At 47.8% G+C, this 12,012-nt stretch overlaps 5 protein-coding genes across 5 annotated transcripts; 3 read left to right on the top strand and 2 right to left on the bottom strand.

The window, feature by feature from the left end:
- Window positions 1-732: 732 nt before the first annotated feature.
- Window positions 733-1,580, bottom strand: TRV_05221 (histone h1.3., putative; the record flags this gene model as incomplete). The annotated part of the gene is made up of 4 exons (XM_003020649.1): window positions 733-961; window positions 1,000-1,175; window positions 1,228-1,371; window positions 1,500-1,580. 4 exons carry the CDS (start codon window positions 1,578-1,580, stop codon window positions 733-735), a joined length of 630 nt encoding a protein of 209 aa, XP_003020695.1.
- Window positions 1,581-3,830: 2,250 nt separating this feature from the next.
- TRV_05222 (uncharacterized protein) lies at window positions 3,831-5,021 on the top strand (the record flags this gene model as incomplete). The annotated part of the gene is made up of 1 exon (XM_003020650.1): window positions 3,831-5,021. The coding sequence occupies one exon, from the start codon at window positions 3,831-3,833 to the stop codon at window positions 5,019-5,021; it is 1,191 nt and encodes a 396-aa protein (XP_003020696.1).
- Window positions 5,022-5,608: 587 nt separating this feature from the next.
- Window positions 5,609-6,681, bottom strand: TRV_05223 (uncharacterized protein; the record flags this gene model as incomplete). Its single annotated transcript, XM_003020651.1, has 2 exons — window positions 5,609-6,310; window positions 6,391-6,681. 2 exons carry the CDS (start codon window positions 6,679-6,681, stop codon window positions 5,609-5,611), a joined length of 993 nt encoding a protein of 330 aa, XP_003020697.1.
- Window positions 6,682-7,265: 584 nt separating this feature from the next.
- Window positions 7,266-8,711, top strand: TRV_05224 (uncharacterized protein; the record flags this gene model as incomplete). The annotated part of the gene is made up of 4 exons (XM_003020652.1): window positions 7,266-7,823; window positions 7,889-8,100; window positions 8,227-8,277; window positions 8,312-8,711. The coding sequence occupies 4 exons, from the start codon at window positions 7,266-7,268 to the stop codon at window positions 8,709-8,711; spliced, it is 1,221 nt and encodes a 406-aa protein (XP_003020698.1).
- Window positions 8,712-9,586: 875 nt separating this feature from the next.
- TRV_05225 (uncharacterized protein) lies at window positions 9,587-11,913 on the top strand (the record flags this gene model as incomplete). Its single annotated transcript, XM_003020653.1, has 7 exons — window positions 9,587-10,039; window positions 10,109-10,268; window positions 10,324-10,393; window positions 10,558-10,712; window positions 10,773-10,911; window positions 10,967-11,223; window positions 11,291-11,913. The coding sequence occupies 7 exons, from the start codon at window positions 9,587-9,589 to the stop codon at window positions 11,911-11,913; spliced, it is 1,857 nt and encodes a 618-aa protein (XP_003020699.1).
- Between the last annotated feature and the right edge of the window lie 99 nt (window positions 11,914-12,012).

A 12,012-nucleotide genomic window follows, 5' to 3' on the forward strand; every position in this document is an offset into this window, starting at 1 on the left:
TAGCACATAATCCAGCGGTCCATCGCTCCTTGATAGCCATCCAAGGACTTCAGTGCGGCTTACAGCCCCAGGAGTCGCCGTGGGGTTTGGAAAGGCAGCATGCCATGGTGCCTCTGTCGTTTGCTGGGTTGCCATGGCGAAGTAACTAGTAACTAATTTAGTTAGTTAACAGCCTGGCTTTGGCACAATAACTATATAAAGAAAATATCCAGCTCTTCTGGTAAAAGGAGGGGAGGCGTGGAATGAAGTTGAATGTTTACGAAGGAGATGGTGTTGACTGCTGCCTGAGGGGTTCGGGAGTCTACCTTCAACTGCGTCTATGGCTGATAGTCTTGGCTGGTGGTTAACTTAACTCGTTACTTAACTAGTTAGCTGGTGGGTAGTTAATTTGAGAGGCGTTCAAGAGGCTCGGAGATAGCTGCGTAGTAATAGAAAATCTGGTTTGATAAGAAACCTCTTGTATTTCGCTTATTGGAGCCTAAAGTAGCTAGGAGCCCCCGTGTTCAGGTAGTGAAAGAGAGGAAGTACAGCGTGATATGACTTCAGAGCACCATGACAAGAACACGCTTGACGAAGAGATACATTCCGGCCTGACCGATATACCCAGTCCTTGTCCAAGGCAGGCAGCCAATGTTGGTCAAAAAATAGTACTTAAACCCAATACCATAGTGGCAGCTCGTGAGAGATTATTGTTGCAAATCCTCAAGTAGTTCTGCGAAAGTTAACATGGAACTAAAGGGTCTCATCATCAACCTCAGAGTTCAGGGGGCTTCCAGTCGCAGTAGTCCCATTGCCGCTGGAGAACGCTCCTACTGCCCAAAGAGTGTTTAGTGATACATCTGAGTATGAATAGAGTGTTCCATCAATTATACCTTTGGCGAAATCTTCGTGAAGAGGCTCTTCCTTTACAAACACTTCACCCTTGATGGGAACCATCCTGTGTCTCGTTAGAAATGAGATACTATACAGGAGATATCATGACAAAAAAGGGGAACTTACGCCATGGGATCGGCCTTAACTCTCCCCCCGGCCTTTCCTTTTCCTCCTCTGGCCTTGGGAGCCTTGACGGGATTGGCCTGGGTTTCTTCATTGCCGTTTGACTCCTCATCAGTGGTAATGGTAGCACCTTTCCCCTTTGCGGAGGATTTACGGGGTTTGGTGACTTTGTCACTAGCCTACTCACGCATTAGAAACGTCTCCTAGCATCTAGTGTCTAAAGATGCATACCTTTTTCGGGCTACCGTTTGCAGGAGCAAGGGTACCATCTTCGGTCAAGGCAGACAGGATCTTACGTCTCGATTTGTTGAAGAGGACAGAAGCACTGGCGGCATTCTTAAAGCCAGCCTTTTCGGCCAATTTGTCATAGTCAACCTAGTGACGCGTAAGAATACGATATTAGCTATGTGTTTAGATCTTATGCAGATCGAATGTCATCAATGAAAATTGACGCGGTCATATAATATGGTCAAGCGGACCGAGCCTCTCCAAGGGCAATTTACCTTGATATTGTTCAGGCCATCGGTAGAGCAGAGAAGGCCCAGCATGAAGGTGCGCTGTTCACCAGCAGTCAAGGTGTCCATGATGATTTGAAGGATAGATAAGTAAATTCTGATGATATTAGATCCCAAGATTGTGGAACTAAATCAGAAAATATGCCTAGAAGCAGAGGGTTATCTGTGAGTTGTGGGATTCAGGAGCACTGTGGAATGTTGTTTTCATAGGAAAACGCGTTTGTAAATAAATAATAAAAAAGGAGTGCAACGCAATATTAGAAATGTTATGGGCAAGAAAACACTTTCTCGGCAGAGGATCTCAGGTTATTGCGCAGCATGCAGTTGAACAGAAGGTAGTCTGAGAGCAGATAGTATTGTCATATTAACCAAGGGTAGAGTGAAAGAGAAGAGCACCTACTTATGGTCCCTTACCTTCCAATAAATAGATATTGGTAAGCTGATGGTGCAGAAGGTGCAGTTTATTATCTTGCAGAAAATCAAGATATAAGCGTTGGATGAGAAGAGACTGAAGAAAAGCTGAAGAAACTGTGAGGGTGTTTATAAGAAGAAGGTAGTGAAAAGAAGAATGAAGAGAATTGTAAAAAAGCCCCTTTTATATTGCGGAAGTTGCCTACCAGAAACCCTCGAAACCCTTGAAGCTTAGATTGAGAACAAAGGAAGAAACACAGTATTAATCTAGCTGGATATCGATTATGAGCAAACTACTGCTGGTAATCAAGCTAGATTTCAGCAAAGGTAAAATGGCAGGGCGGGGTGCTTGCTCTGGATGGAAGCACAACGAGGGGAGGGTATCATGCACTATGACCGGGTATCCAGAACGCATTCGAGGTTGAAAGGATGGTACTATCAGTGGCCTTATTGTCCATTGAAATAAAAACCGGAAATTATTCCTAGAAATTGCTTTATGGTGCCCGGTTGCTCTTAATTAAGGTAAAGACTTGCTCCCATATCTCGGGGAGAAATCTCGGGGTTGATCTTGCTGGCCGGCTCTTCTCAGGTGCAAAAAATAGCACTTGATCTCTTCCCTTCCACCATGGCCTAGGCTGTGGATTAATGTTCATAAAGCTCACTGGGCGAACCATTGACGTGCGAGGGACTAGGTCTGATATTGAGACGAGCGTTCGCTTTGGGTAGAAGTTAAACTTCATAGTCTCAACATTCAATGTTGCATTACGTGGGATTTTATTGAGGTACGCTCGTAGGTGTTCCCTTGACTGCTGGGTAAAGACTGGTAGGGAAAGGTACACTTGGTTCACGAAAGGAGCGGCTGTAAAGGAGACAAAGAGCATCGGTATTGCCCCACCAAGGACAACTGCTCAACATAATTATTAACAATGGCATTATTGATTTTTGGAAAGACGGTATACTCACTTGCAGGAGCTATATACCATGGGAATTCAGCCGCATAGAAAGCTGGGGCCACCACGGTGCAGGAAACGACGAATATTAGGATAGTGGTGACTCGCATCAGCCCGATAAAAGCAATCTTCCCGGTACCGGCATGATATATCACTACCTGTTTCGGCTTTAGGCGGGTCGCTATATAGGACGTCAGCTTATATAGCTTGGAGCGGATTGAGTGCAGGATGCAGACTAACCTCTGTTTTGAGCTGGTTGTGTTTTGGCTTGAGGATATCGAAGCGGCGCACGCAATGGGCCATTCTGAGCACTGGCTGTTGACTTTTTTAACGGGGCCGGCGAACTAGAAAGAGCATCTGTAGCTTTCTGGCGTATCGGTACTCTGATGGTGATATCTCGGTGAATCCAGGAGCTTGACCGAAAGCTAAGACTGTGACGAGACCGAAGGCAAAACATAACTCAAAATATAGGACAAGTTGAGGATAAAAGTTTCCCTCTAGGTGATAGTAGAATACTCGAGAATTGAAGCATCAATGGCAGTAGAAACGAGGTACAGTAAAACGTTTCTCGTCTCTCATTTCTCTTTGCGCGCCTAAGCGTCCAAAATACTATATTCACGTGACATTAAAGTTTCTGGATAAGCGCCGAGCCGCCAGGGCTTGGCAGGGCCTGATTTCCTTTCGGGATTAATTTCGATGGGTTACCATCCATGTTGGTTTTGGTTTATCAGGTGCTCGGAAGGGCATCAAAGGAAGGCAACGGTAGGACAGTACTCAGTCCCCACGATACGGGACTGCGGAGATTCGTTCTAGTCGGCCTGCCCTCATGTATATTTATATCTAGGTAGGCATTGGATATCCCATTCGACGCCATCTGGCATATTGGGCTGATTTTGTTTAACAGGTTACCATGACATGATCTATCACGAAGCTACGATTTCTTGTTGCACGACTTACGATGACCATGGCAGTGTCAGAGCGGCCAGCTCTTGCCCTTTTAACGATGCTATTATACCTCCCGTTCCTCGGTTTGCTCTTCTCACCAGTTAATTGCTATACGCCCGTATCCGATACTACTTTACGGTCGTTGCCTCGTCCAGGAAGCGACTTCGATATACACAATGGCGCAATCCTTGCTCCAATCTTACGGCCTAGGGTGCCTGGGACCCCAGGATCAATTGCTGTACTTGAACACTTCGTGAAATTCTTCAAAGAGAATTTACCAGATTGGAGGCTCGAGTTTCAGAACTCCACTTCAAAAACCCCAGTAACCGGTGATAAGCAGATCCCGTTCATCAATTTGATAGCTATTCGCGATCCCCCATTTGCCAAAGTTGGCGATGTCAGTAGGTTGACTCTGGCTGCTCATTATGACAGCAAATTCACTCCGGAAGGGTTTATTGGGGCGATAGACAGCGCTGCACCGTGTGCGATGCTACTACATGCCGTAAGAAGCATTGATGCGGCATTGACAAAAAAGTGGAAGGCAATGCAATTGAGTCCCACTGATAATCTTGACATCGATGCGCATCAGGGGATCCAAATTTTTCTGTTAGACGGTGAAGAGGCATTTGGCGAGTGGACTGCTACAGATTCCCTTTATGGAGCTCGATCTCTAGCTGAACACATGGAACATGACTATTATCCTGCTCTCTCCACGTTCAAGACGTCATTATCAGCCATAAGGCTGTTTGTCCTCTTCGACCTACTAGGGAGCAAAGATCCCATCATGCCATCTTTCTTTGCAACCACCCACTGGGCGTATAAGCATCTAGCTCAGCTCGAACAACGACTTCGTACACTTGGGCTATTCAAATCAGATCCAGACCCTAAGAAGGGTGCTCCGAAGGCATGGTTTACTGAGGGAAACAGACCATCAGACAGGAAATTCCTGTCCTTTATCTCGGATGACCATATACCATTCATGCAGCGGGGAGTTGAGATCCTCCACCTGATACCTTGGCCATTCCCGAGAGGTATATGGCACACAATGGCGGACAACGCAGACAATCTTGACCCTCCTACTGTTGAAGACTGGAGCACCCTTATCACTGCATTTGCTGCCGAATGGATGGATCTCGAGGGATTTTTCGACACGAAAAAATCAAAACAAACTAGACTAGACGTGGAAGACAAGTCGGAGCTGTAAGCCATTTCATGTTACATTTAGAAGTTTGTTAATATTGACATGGCGACCTTCCTTACTCTGGGTATCTCTGTCTCTGCCTTCAAGTGTCTCCCCGTCAAAATCTGATATGCATATTATTTTCAAGGATTAACAACGCCATGGACTAATAATTCTTTCCTAGCATTTAGGGGACCGTGACGGGATATTTTCATTTATCAGGCAGTTTTTCCCCTTTGTTTTAGATCCTTCAAGGAGAGCTTCAACCTCCGGCTTGATATCCACAGCATTTATGGCGCTCAACTCATCCAGGAAATATTTTCGGGAAGGCACTTTTTTATTTTTATTTTTCTCAAGAAACAGCCCAGTCTCGGGCGTTGAACCGATTAATCACAATCCTTATAAATAATATTCACCTAATTGGTCCAGATATTGACAAATGCTGCAAGTTGCAGATAAAAGTCGTTGTGTTGTTATACTCTATTACACGGTTGCTATCTAGTCAGTCAGGGGATGTTGGAGACGGCCTTAAGGGCCAATCATCGGACACTATGTTCTAAAAATATGTACAACTGGGAGCTGCTTTCTTAGCAACAAAGGAAGAATACACTTCAAATACCGAGGAGGCTACCCAGCCAGAAGCCAGCGAGCCATGGTGCTCCCCAAAGCGGCGAGAGAGCCGATCTCAGCAATCCAGGACCAGGGCAAACACCACTCAGTCCCCATCCAATACCAAACGCAACGCAACCAACCACAAACCTCCAATCAATATCTGCTATTGTAGCAGTTGGTAGGCTGAATCGGTCAGCCAGAAGCGGTGGTTTCATACCATCTTCGTTGCCGTATTCAGTTTTCATATATAAATAAGACAAAAGACTGGGCCCGACACCGAATACCATGACAAGCGCAAGAGATGGATCGAACTTGGAAGGATCAAACCAGTGGAAGAAACCAAGGACCTTCTCTGGATTCGCCATGCCAGTTATAAGCAAGCCTAGACCGAATTGGAGCCCTGCAATGCAGCTGTAGACCACGTTTGAATTGGTGTAACGGGGCAACAGAGCTGGAACTAGGAATGAATTGAATGCCTGGGAAATGGCAACGGTAGAGAACATGAATGCAACTTCGTCTATGGATGGGTAGACAGGCAAGTAAGCTGGGCGTCCATCTGGTGGAGGCGAGACCGTCGCCCCAATTCCAAGATTTGCAGTGACCAGTGCGGTGATAAAGAAGATTCCAGTTGCAATGAAAGACCGTGGTGATATTCGAGATATACCACAGAGCATATGTCCGGATGTGCATCCGTTACCATTCTAGATACGCGGGTTAGCTATGCTGCCCAGATCTAGTTGGTCTCTCAGCCGGACGGGACGCTGTGAAGCTAGCTACCTACCTTCGTTCCCCATCCAACCAGGAAACCAATTCCAGCGAGTGCAAGTGCAGCTCCCCATGTTGCCGGCGGAGTAGCATATGGAGGTAAGAGTGACGGTGCCAGCAGGTAGACCGGGACAATGCTCGATACCATTCCAAGTATCACAGGGACATTTTGTGTGTTGGGGTTTCCCACGCAGCCTGACAGGAGAGACGAGATACCGAACACCCGGCCATTGTTTTGCAGTAGCCCGTATGAGCCCTGGTATAAAAGCAGCGCCCCCAGGGACGTATTGATAGGCGTGAATGGCATCTTGAAGTTCAGGACAACTAAATGTTGACAGAGTTGTGATCCTTTGGCGCGATGCCACAGCCTCTTTAACTAAGCTGCCAGGCGCAGAACCGGCGTAGAACGAGGTATAAGAACCCGCCGCCATGCCCACCATCATGCAGGCTGACGGCGGGGAAGAGAGATTTCGTCCATTCACATCCATGGCCAATATGCCGGAAGCCTGGCAAGGGCCGTCTTCTTGCCAGCAGACAAAGCATCGGCGAGCGCTCCACTCAAGGCTCGGGATCCGCGGCTTGGTCCCCTAGCGCTGATGGCGACTGGCGGCCCATCTAGTTATACTTGCAGCTGCATATAAACTAGTTACCCCGGGGGGCTCTGTAGAGGAAGACAGAGGGCACACGACTAGCCAGTTGCCCATGCTCTGTAGTTGTGTCGTAGCGGTGCTGTCGGAAAGATTCAAGGGGGAGTGGCCAGCAGCATAGTTAGTTAGTTAACTAACTAACTAGTTAACTAGTCAAGGAACAAACACCAAACGACACTTGATTGCCTACCCAGTAACTAGTTGGCTAGACACAGCCGGGTACCAACAGCGCCTCAGTACTGTGATGGAAGAAGGATCGCACAAATCGAGGACGATCGAAAATCCCTTTGTAAAGCCCGAGAATAAGAGATGGAGTGTCTCGTTGCATCGATCCCTCGTTCGAAGCGTTTCACCTCCGCCGGCCAGGGCCAGGAAACGCCGTCGTGAAGGCCAAACGCCCCCGAGGGTCGCCGATGAAGATGATACGAAGCCCGAAGATCAGCCACAGAGCGAGTTGAAGGTCGATATCGCGGCTATCGAGGCTGGAAAAGAGGATGTTGAAGATCACCTCGAGGTCTTCTCCGCGCGCCTCCGGGCTTCGACGCGGCCTGAGCTGCCGCAGGTCCCGCGGCTGGCTCATTCGGCGTGGAGGGATCTCTATCAGAGGAACCAGCATGAAGACGGCAGGCATTTCGTCGTCCATCAGCATGATCATCCCATTGCTGGCCCGCACTACGATCTCAGGCTGCAGTTTTCACGGACCAGTTCGTTGAGCTTTGCCATCATGTATGGCCTGCCAGGGAATCCAAACAGCAAGCGACTGAGTAGAAATGCTACCGAGACAAGAGTGCACAACGTATGGGTACGTCGACATGCCATAGTACGCCGTTTGATCCGGAGAGACGTTTTATTGACGGATGAAGGTAGAATCACTTGATTGAATCTGCGTCTGCTGCATCGGGCAGCATGATAATCTGGGATACTGGCGAGTACTCTGTGCTTCCATATTACGGCAATGATGCCCTACAAACAGACAAATCCGATGCAAGCCTTTCTCCAGAGGAGCAGCCTACAGAAAGTGAAAAGCTCCGAAGGGCATTCCGTCAGGTAAATGGCCAAATAATCTTCATAAATGGAAAGTAACCACCGCGTTGCATCTCTAACGACGTCATTGCAGCGGAAAATTCGGCTGAGACTACACGGCACGCGACTGCCATCTAACTATACGGTAACTCTTCGACTTACACGGGACAATGATACACCAGGACAGCTGAAAACCCCATCAAGAAGAAGAAGAAGAAGAAGAAGAGGGGCAGGTAGGCAGAGACCCGAGTTGACTTCATCAGACAGCGAAGAGCACGAAGAGAGGCCATCTTCAGATCAACCTTCATCAAATATCTCGCCCTCGCATTCTGACCAGGAAGACGAAACCATACGCCAGACAAACGCGTATAGAGGGGCGACGAATTCAATCTCTTCCATCCACCAACGGACTTGGTACCTGACCTTGGACCGTGTCAATTCGGGATTTGATAGGCGTGTAGACGGCACCCGAGCAGTGCACTGGACCAGAAAAGAAGAAACGAGCCCCGGAAACGGAGCCAGTCCCCTGGGATTCGAGCCGTTCTTCGTCCGGGGACCAGACTTCGAGCGAAGTATCCTCACCGGAAGACTGGGCAGCGATGTTCTCCATGATGAGGCTGTTGTTGGCTTTCGCGGGAGGAAAGGATGGCGCCCCGTTCTCGAATAATCTAACTAACGAATTCCATCAATCACGGCGTTTACTCAAACCAACTCTCTTGACAGGAACTGGAGTTGTTCGTGGAGTTCTACTTTTAGAATTTTTCTGGCCTTCAAGCTCCAATCCAAAAACTTAGGAGCCGCCCAATCAGCCCTCCGCAATTAGTTATAAAAACAGCCCAAAGTCGACCCGTCCCTCTTCAAGACGTCGATCTCGGTCAAAAAAAGCCGGGGGTGGCTTCTTACACAATCAAAGAACGAGTTTCTATTAATGTTTCCCTCCCCGTTGCCAGTGGAGCTGCGCTCAACCACGTGTGAATACAAGTGACCGCTATTTGGGCTTGGGTTGGAGGAGACGAAGGGAAAGTACGAAGTACGAGTTGGATGGAGTCAAGTATCTGAGAGACGGAACAGCCTTCTTGTCAAAAGAACAGAGTACGGAGTACATGCGCTCTCTGGCCAGCCATGTAACCAGAGGGCTTCTTATCTGGCCTGCATTATTACTTGATGCAACCTCCTTCATGAGGTGGTGTTGCTGTGGCAGGGATAGTTAAGCTCCTCCTGCCCCCATATGCGGGACCCTAAAGTTCGCCTTACCAACAACTCCTCGCGGAGTTGGATGGTGCTTGCGCTATGATGGACATTACCCTTGCTACACATGCACAGTTTCTACATCTTCATTCGCTTGCTTTCGGAGGGCAGGATAATCTGGGCCTTACTTGGTGCGAGAGTGGAGAGCTTCATCTCGTGAAATGCTCCCCGAGATAACGAAAATGAAAGCACTGCGATCGGGTATTGCGACTATGTCGGTACTTAAATAGCAGGAAGATTTCCTCAGGAATAAGATAGTTCCTCTGCCAGCCTAATCTCGCCTGGTTAGTGAAGATGTTCTATAAACTCTCTCTTTTGGCGCTTTGCGCTACCACGGCTACTGCATCTTATGGAAGCAATTTGAACTACCGCAGCCCTTCGCTTCATCATCCGTCCCTCGGTATTTCTGTACCCAAGGTCCTGAAGAGAACCGACCCGGCTATTGAGTTCGCGCCCGAAAAATTGAACTTCACTCACGGTGTAGCGTCTGGAGACCCTTATGCCACCTCCGTCATCCTATGGACGAGATGTTCTCCACAATTTGACGATGTTAATGATAACAGCACCGTATCTGGTGATGTGCCACTTTACAACCCTGTTCCAGTTCACAAAGACACAGATGAACATAAACCCGTCTCCAAGGCTCCTATTTGCTTAGAATTCAAGGTTGCCACGGATGAGAAGTTCAAGAAGGTCATTGAGAAGGGCACTGTCTATACCAGTTCCGATGTCGATTATACTGTCAAGGTAAGCGGGTTCTATATCTTTTACGTATATAGTGTTATCTATGAAGTAAGATTTTGACACATACAACAGGTTGAAGCCACGAAACTAAAGCCGTTCACCGAATACTACTACCAATTCAACATCTGTGACTCTGACAAGAAGAGTCCAATTGGACGCACCAAGACTGCGCCAGCTGAGGATGACCTGGTGGAGGATATCTCCCTTGCCGTCTACTCTTGTAGCAACTACCGTAAGTTTGACCACCATTACTGTAAAAATTTTCAAATATTTAACTATTTCAATAGCCTTTGGCTTCTTCAACGCCTACGGGAATCCAGTGCGAAAGGATTCCGTTGACTACGTGCTTCACCTTGGGTATGCCTCGTTGATTATATCTTGTTTGCTAGATCAACTCACTAACTCAATTAATTTTGCTGGTTCTAAGTGATTACATCTATGAATACCAGGATGGTCACTAGTAAGTCACAATCGCCCATAAATGTTACTCCATGGGCATTATAGCTTACAGTTGACAACAGTGGCTCTGGAAAAGACATTGGACGAGTTCCATTGCCTGACCGTGATATCTTCACTCTCTATGATTACCGCAAGCGTCATGCCACCTATAGAACTGATCTTGACTTGCTTGCCAGTCACCAGCGCTTCCCTTGGATTCCAGTTTGGGATGACCATGGTACGGTTTAATATATAAGAAATTTGGCTGTCAGAATGATCCATTAACAATACCTGCTAGAGGTCGCCGATAACACCTACCGTGATGGGTCATCTAAGCTTAACAACACGGAGGAGTCCTTCGTTGCGGACGGTGGAATCAGTACTGACCAGAGAAAGATGAACGCTGTCCGTGCTTACTTTGAATGGATGCCTATCAGGTCTGTTATATTCGCCTGTATTTTGATATCATTCCACTAACCTTCTGGCAACCAGACAAGTGGAAATGGATGACAACCTCCGTATTTGGCGCAACTTCCAGCTCGGTTCCCTTGTTGATGTTATCATGCTTGATACCCGTGTGTATGATCGATCTATTACCGACCTAACGTGGAATAAGGGTTACGTTAGCCAACTTCGCGGTGATGCTAGCCGCAGTTTGATGGGCTCTCGTCAGGAAAATTGGTTCTACCGTAACCTCATCGAGTCTGCCGAGCGAGGCGCTAAGTGGCGTGTCATCGGCAGCCAGGTCGGTACGTAACACGCCAGCTAATTAACATATACTCGTGTAATCTGACAGCTAATGGTGTCTCGATGCAGTGTTCTCCCACATTAACGAGTCTGCTGCCTTTGGTGCTGCCCGTAACCTCAACAATGATGCCTGGAGCGGTTATCAAGCAAATAGAAACCGCACGTTCAAGACCCTCTACGATCACAAAATTCCAAACAACATCATGATTGCAGGTGACAGCCATGCCAACTGGGTCAGTGATCTTGTCTGGCTTGATGAGGTCCCATATGATCCAAAGACCGGCGAGGGTGCCATTGGTGTCGAGTTTGCCGGGTCTGCCATCTCTTCTCCATCTCCTGCTGGCAGTAAAATAAACCTTAAGAACTCGATTGAGAAGTCCAAGCTACTCGCGACCACCAACAAGGTCCTGCAGTGGTCTGAACTGTACTACCGTGGCTACTTCGAGCTGCACTTCAACCAGAAGGAAGTCCAGGCTCGGTTCTTTGGAACCCCCCATATCCGTGACCGAAACCCAGATGAGATCTCGCTGGCCAACTTCACTGTCAAGGCGGGAGCCAACCGCCTTGACCGCGGCAAGGTAGGTGTTCCTGGCGGTGGCGTGGTAGAGAACGGATGGCTCAAGGGTGGAAAAGTTGTTCAGACCAACCTGACCAACAACACTGAGAGCGGAATGTGGCACATCAACAAGTAAATATAGTCAGTTATTCATTACGCAGCGTACATCAAAAAATAAACAAGCATAATGTACATATCCTTGGCCTTGCTTGCTTTTTCCCCGGTCCTGAAGTAA

This window comes from Trichophyton verrucosum (genome assembly GCF_000151505.1).
Source record: "Trichophyton verrucosum HKI 0517 chromosome Unknown contig00394_1.f1.exp, whole genome shotgun sequence".
Taxonomy (NCBI): domain Eukaryota; kingdom Fungi; phylum Ascomycota; class Eurotiomycetes; order Onygenales; family Arthrodermataceae; genus Trichophyton; species Trichophyton verrucosum.